We start from the raw sequence: 7,180 nt of genomic DNA on the forward strand, positions 1-7,180 counted from the left end.
GGTAGTCAGTGAAACCTCACTGAAGATTTGTTTAGGCTGCAATCCTATAAATACTTTCCTGAGAGCAAGCCTCACTGAAGTCAATGGAACTGTGTTCACTGTCCAATCAAGTAATCAACCTGTTACAGTCTCCATTCTGTTGAGAGCTGTAGGTCATGTATCACACATAGCATTCTGCCCTTAACATCACAGCCAACAGTTTGAAGGTCATTTAGGACACATGACTTGTGGAAAATCTGCATCATTGGTATACAGGTATCAGAGTGCTTGCGGTAACACCTATTACTACTAATTGTGCAGAAGGAAAACTGAATTATCTCTCTCAATGATATGGCCCAGACTGAGGCAATTAGCAGACCTAAGAGCCTTTGGCACTGGATTGCCACTCCAGCCTCACATGACAACTATGATCAAGAGAATTATGAGAATTTTATGCTATGGATGGACTTCCTTCCCAGCTGGTTGCACAGGTAACAGAGCTGGTTCCTGATTGACAGGGCTCTTGGTTCAAGTCAGCAATATGTCTCTTAAACAGTACACGACAAGTTACTTTTAAAGTAGAGAAAACTTTCAAGAACAGCTTGTGATATTGCATTGGGCTTTGCTATTTAAGTAAAGAAAAATCCCACTAGGCACATCCAAGCCTTGAGTATGCCTTAAATGTTGGATTATGGCTGCTGTTAATTTGGTGTCTCTTCACTGCACATGGTTTTAAGCTTCATTCCAACATTCAGTGAGTTACAAGTCTGTATATAGTTAGCTCAGGTTTTTGATCTTGCAATGGGGTTGAAAGAACCAGCACATTTTAGAACAAACAAGCCAAGCTTCTTTTGATTGTGAATAGAGATGGGGTTTTAAGAGTATTACTGAGACTCCAGCAAAGGCATAACCCCATGATACTATCTTCTCAGCAGCTCTGTACAGTAGGTCTGCACTCCAAGAAGACGAAAACAAAGGGTAGCTATTTCCCTATTGCAAACGGATTACAAGTGAAGTAAAAATGTTTTAGAGGGCTTCTTTTGTTCCTTACATAATGTGTACAAATGAATTGAAGGCAAAACAAGAACTCAAATGACATTGCTGAAACAAGAATTAAGAAGTATAGAAAATAAGAGCAACATAATTAGAGTCAAAAGGATTTGATAATTTTGCGTCAATGAACATAAGAACATAAGAACATAAGAACATAAGAACATAAGAACAGCCCCACTGGATCAGGCCATAGGCCCATCTAGTCCAGCTTCCTGTATCTCACAGCGGCCCACCAAATGCCCCAGGGAGCACACCAGATAACAAGAGACCTCATCCTGGTGCTCTCCCCTACATCTGGCATTCTGACTTAACCCATTCCTAAAATCAGGAGGTTGCGCATACACATCATGGCTTGTACCCCATAATGGATTTTTCCTCCAGAAACTCGTCCAATCCCCTTTTAAAGGCGTCTAGGCTAGACGCCAGCACCACATCCTGTGGCAAGGAGTTCCACAGACCGACCACACGCTGAGTAAAGAAATATTTTCTTTTGTCTGTCCTAACCCGCCCAACACTCAATTTTAGTGGATGTCCCCTGGTTCTGGTATTATGTGAGAGTGTAAAGAGCATCTCCCTATCCACTCTGTCCATCCCCTGCATAATTTTGTATATCTCAATCATGTCCCCCCTCAAGCGTCTCTTTTCTAGGCTGAAGAGGCCCAAACGCCGTAGCCTTTCCTCATAAGGAAGGTGCCCCAGCCCCGTAATCATCTTAGTCGCTCTCTTTTGCACCTTTTCCATTTCCACTATGTCTTTTTTGAGATGCGGCGACCAGAACTGGACACAATACTCCAGGTGTGGCCTTACCATCGATTTGTACAACGGCATTATAATACTAACCGTTTTGTTCTCAATACCCTTCCTAATGATCCCAAGCATAGAATTGGCCTTCTTCACTGCCACCGCACATTGGGTCGACACTTTCATCGACCTGTCCACCACCACCCCAAGATCTCTCTCTTGATCTGTCACAGACAGCTCAGAACCCATCAGCCTATATCTAAAGTTTTGATTTTTTGCCCCAATGTGCATGACTTTACACTTACTGACATTGAAGCGCATCTGCCATTTTGCTGCCCATTCTGCCAGTCTGGAGAGATCCTTCTGGAGCTCCTCACAATCACTTCTGGTCTTTACCACTCGGAAAAGTTTGGTGTCGTCTGCAAACTTAGCCACTTCACTGCTCAACCCTGTCTCCAGGTCATTTATGAAGAGGTTGAAAAGCACCGGTCCCAGCACAGATCCTTGGGGCACACCGCTTTTCACCTCTCTCCATTGTGAAAATTGCCCATTGACACCCACTCTCTGCTTCCTGGCCTCCAACCAGTTCTCAATCCACGAGAGGACCTGTCCTCTAATTCCCTGACTGTGGAGTTTTTTCAGTAGCCTTTGGTGAGGGACCGTGTCAAACGCCTTCTGAAAGTCCAGATATATAATGTCCACGGGTTCTCCCGCATCCACATGCCTGTTGACCTTTTCAAAGAATTCTATAAGGTTCGTGAGGCAAGACTTACCCTTACAGAAGCCATGCTGACTCTCCCTCAGCAAGGCCTGTTCGTCTATGTGTTTTGAGATCCTATGGGCCTGGTTTCTTGAAAGCATGTAAAATATTTGCATAAGAGGAAGGCACCAGTATATGGCAGTCAGTTTCAAATGGTGGACAAGGAAGCTCTGTTAGGCTAGTTTAAAAACAACAGATATGTAGAGAAGCTAGAGCATTAACCCTGAACAACTTCTCAGTAGCTGTCATTGGTACAGATTTGGGTTCCACAAGTATGTCTCTAGGGTCAGGGGGTGCATTTTGGGAGACTGGGTGGGTGGGTTGCTTGATTCTGTGGTCAGCTGCTTGTCCTAACTCCACACAATGCATGCGCTGTGCCACTGCTGCTATCCCACGCTGGAGGGCTCAAGGGAAAGGGTAAATGCAGCCAGCTGATGAAACCAGATCCCTCCAGTAGTCTGTTATAGTATGGATTAATACACAGGCAGGTTTGAGCAAAAAGGATCCTATTCTCTTCAAGCTTAAACTTCCTGAGCATCCTTCTCCCCTCCATACTTCCACATAGTTCATGCCTTAATTGGAACATATGAAGCTGTCCATATGAATTTTGGTCCATCTAGCCTAGCTCTGATAACATTTTAGCAGCTCTCCAAGGTCTCAGGTCTGTTGCCAGAGATTCTACCAGGGACTACACCTGAGACAATCTGCATGCAGAGCATGTATGTTTAACCTCCCACAAATAATCCTCAAGAGCACAAGTGTTCATAAAGTCAGAGCTTCTTATTTCAGAGAACTTCAACCAAACAAAAAAATGCAAATCCCCTTCTGAAACTTCCTGTTTTGAGAGTAAGTTCAGAAACACTTCATATTTTATTGGATAAAATCTACGAATGCACATTGTCTACCAGCTGTTTGCTCCAGTAGTAGTATCAAGTGTAAAGAAGGAGACACATATTGCCAAATGCAGTGGTGATTGCTTGCAGATCCCTGGACAGTGGTGTAGCTAAGAGAGTGCACAGAGTAGCAGTTGCACCCAGCCACAAACTTTGGGGAGGCAACAACCTCAGCTTGACACTAGTGGCCAAAAATGTGAAAACCTTGGTATTTTCAAATTATACAATCATAGTATATACCAGGGGTGTCCAAAGTTTTTGGCAGGAGGGCCACATCATCTCTCTGACACTGTGTCGAGGGCCGGGGGAAAAAAAAGAATTAATTTACGTTTAAAATTGGAATAAATTTACATAAGTTTACATAAATGAATATATTAAAGATGAACTTATGTGAATGAATGAAGGTCTTGCAATAGCTCAAGGCCTATAAAAGGCCTTGCACAAAGCAAGGCTGGCCTTTCCTTTGCTGCCGCTACTGCATCACAGGTGTGAAACCGCAAGCAGTGGGGGGAAGCCCTCATCCCACAGCTCATGCGAGAGGTCAAACAGTCACCCTCACGCTGAGAGCAGTTGTGTTGGGCCAGTGCTGGTTCCAACAAATCTCTGGAGGGCCAGAGGCTCATTGGAGACTGGGGGCTCCCTGAGGGCCACACTGAGAGGCCTCGAGGGCCGCAAGTGGCCCCAGGGCCGGGGTTTGGGCACCCCTGGTATATACCATTGATGCAGAATTTAATGCAGAATGCAATGAAACAAGCCAAAATATTGGAATTATTATTGGAATATTATTATTCCAATATTATTCCAATATTATTAATGGAATATTGGAATTAATATTGGAATTATTGGAATAATTCTATCAAAGGTTATAGCCAAATAACAAAAAATAAAAATAAAAACACAACTGTATCATGTAACAAAAACTGGATTTTCTTAACTGAATAGTGACCAATGAGACTGATTGTTCCAAGAGCCAATTAGATGTTACTATAATACAGCAGGGAACCAATAAGGAGTTAATATGAGTCAGCTCTCATTTCCATGTATCATAATACAGTTACTTCTGCTAACTGGGCAAAGAGGCACTTTTTCAAGTGGTGCTTCTCTTATATTCAGCAGGGAGAGAATAACCGTCCCTCTTCACCCCAGCACAGTGTCTCTAACCAATTAGGGGCACACTTTTTTTAATTGACTTAATTAAATTTGATTTCGTCGTGGGGGAGGGCCTACAAAAATCTTCTATGATCCCCGGTAACAGATGGTTTAGCTAAGCCACTAGCTGGGGGCAGAGCAAGTGGGGGGTGATCTGCTAAGGGGAAGAGGTGGATTTTCCCCCATTTTCACTTTTTAAAAATTCCGGGCATAATGTCACTTCTGGAGCTTGGGCTATATGATCGGGTTACACAATCATTAGCTACGCCACTGTCCCTGGCAATTGTGTGCTATGTGTTAGGAGATGCGCTTTGTATTTACTGCAGCAAACTTTAGGAGATACATCAAGGATATTATGTAATGTATAATGTGTGCAATCCCAGGGGAGAGCAGATGAGAAGAAAGTTTCCCACGTCCAGTTAGCTGATGATGCTGGCAGATGATATAATTGGGATTCAGGGTTTTACTTTATTGTTGTTTTTTTAATCATGCCTACTTAAAGCTGTACTTTCTTTGTCAGCAAAACAACATATCCTTTAGGCAGGTTCCCATGCTGCTCCTTAGAAGAATATCAGAAAATACTTGTGGTAAAAACCATTTGTTTAAAAAAAGTCTAAATGTATCTGTCATGAGACCTCCTTTTCAGATTCAACACAGCAGAGATCATTCAGTGACTTTAAAAGCTCAAATTTCCCCAAGGATTTCTGGCTGCTTCCATGACTGTAAAACACACTATGGATTAGATGCCTGGTAATACCAGGAGATTAATACCTACTACCCAAGATTAATAAAGGGAATATGCACCTGGAAAAAGTTTCCTCTGAAAGAATAAAAAATTCATGCATCTGCAACAAGCATAAGTTGTTTATCTGAGGATTCTATATAACTCCATACATCAGTGCAACCAGTCTCAATCAGAACCTTACCCGTCACAAGCTGTTGTCCAGCTAATCCTACTGGAACCATACCCAGGTTACTCATAGCAGTTGCCCAAGCTGCTGGATCAGTGACCGACATGTTAAGTTGCGTAGTATCTATCGCTATGCTTCCCAAGCCATCCGCTGCTGTAGGAAAAGAAGCACATTATAAGCTTATGAAGGAAGGATTACAAACACAAACAGGAAATAATCTCTTAAATGGTTAAAGCACAGGAGTCTTATGACTTGATGTGTCATTCTCTCCTGATCATCTGTTGGAAAACTTGCTTTAGAGCAGCTCACAAACAAAAATCCAACACACAGTATCTGTAGAAACCTAATCCAATAAGGGGCAAAGGTTCCTATGGAAACCAATTCCCAAGGACATTTGTACATTTGCAATAGCAACAAATTTAGAATGAATTTCAATTTAGCACTGAAACAAAGACATTAGCAAGATACAAGATCAATATGGCATATCTCAGAGAGATTCCACATTCAGTTTGAGAAAAGACACACACAACACCAGTGTTGCCACAATTAACACAAACTGATTAAGCGCATCACTTGTGATCAAAACTACAGGACAGATATTCACCTGCAGTCATTGTTCTAGTAGATTTTTCTGGTCACCCTTTGACTTCTTCGACTAGAAATTCATTTGCTACTGTATGAACATCTTGAAATGGGAGTAGGTCTCTCCATTGCTAGATGTAGGATCCACATTTAGCACATTCTGTTCTGAAAGAAAAACAGTCAGAAATCAAACACCATTTTAAAACATTGTTTTAAAATACCACTTCCCCCAAAAATTCTGATGATAAATCATCTCTCACAGTTGGGTCTTGCATTCCCTAGGCATTGGAAAGGGAATTAAACAAACCAGTGCTCTTGCTGATTGAGAACAAATTCAGTGCCATAGCAAATAAACAGAGCCATATAGGAACCTGGCTAATACCTAGCCTTTGGGCTAAGCAACCTTCGCAGTTGAGGTCTTATCAGCTCCTGCACAGATGCCTTAGCAAACTAGCTTACACTGGAAGGACGTACTTGAGGCTGCAGATGAATTTTTTAAAAAGTTAAAAATTAATTTATGCTGTAAGTTTGAAGAAAACAGTTGCTTGTTAAATACATTCCCAAATGCATTGAAAGGAAGACGAGATTGGCAAGGAAAACAACCTTGGGACAATTTTAATAATTAAGCAATAAGCTAAGAAATCTTTTTATACTTTTAAGAATTAAGGTGTGTTCTTAACAGTGCATTTTTTACCTTTTAAAAAGCAAATACTATAGCAGATGCAGACAACTGGCGTCTCTTGTCCAAATTACTTAATAGGAATTAGTTGAGTCCTTGCCACTTTTCTTACTGCAAACTCTATAAGTGTGTGACCACTGGGCTTGCACTTATTCATGACCTGGACTTCAGTTTCTTGCTACACCAAGAGAGAAATTGTCCCTCAGGAGCTGTCCATGTTTTCCTAACATTTAATAAGATCCAGCAGTACAAAGTGTCAAAAGAATAACTCATGAAGAGCTGTTTCCCCACCAGGGCCACCAATAAGTCTTGGTCCCAAAGCCATGCCAGATAGATAGATAGGGATGGAAGAATGTCTTATCCAGGATCATACAGAGCTGGACCTACAACCGTACACTTTACCTGCTAAGACAGGTCTGTAATGGCAAAGTCA

General features: G+C 41.9%; 1 protein-coding gene across 1 annotated transcript in view; it reads right to left on the reverse strand.

Annotated features, from left to right (window-relative positions):
* Positions 1–6,170, reverse strand: part of ENOX1 (ecto-NOX disulfide-thiol exchanger 1) — a 136,770-nt gene extending 130,600 nt beyond the window's left edge. The window contains exons 1-2 of the mRNA XM_066620142.1: positions 6,091–6,170; positions 5,502–5,636 (exon numbers count right to left, since the gene is read on the reverse strand). Of these exons, the coding sequence (XP_066476239.1) occupies positions 5,502–5,636; positions 6,091–6,100 (145 nt within the window). The 5' untranslated portion in view covers positions 6,101–6,170. The remainder of the gene's footprint in view (positions 1–5,501; positions 5,637–6,090) is intronic.
* Between the last annotated feature and the right edge of the window lie 1,010 nt (positions 6,171–7,180).

This window comes from Tiliqua scincoides, chromosome 3 (assembly GCF_035046505.1).
Source record: "Tiliqua scincoides isolate rTilSci1 chromosome 3, rTilSci1.hap2, whole genome shotgun sequence".
Lineage (NCBI taxonomy): Eukaryota > Metazoa > Chordata > Lepidosauria > Squamata > Scincidae > Tiliqua > Tiliqua scincoides.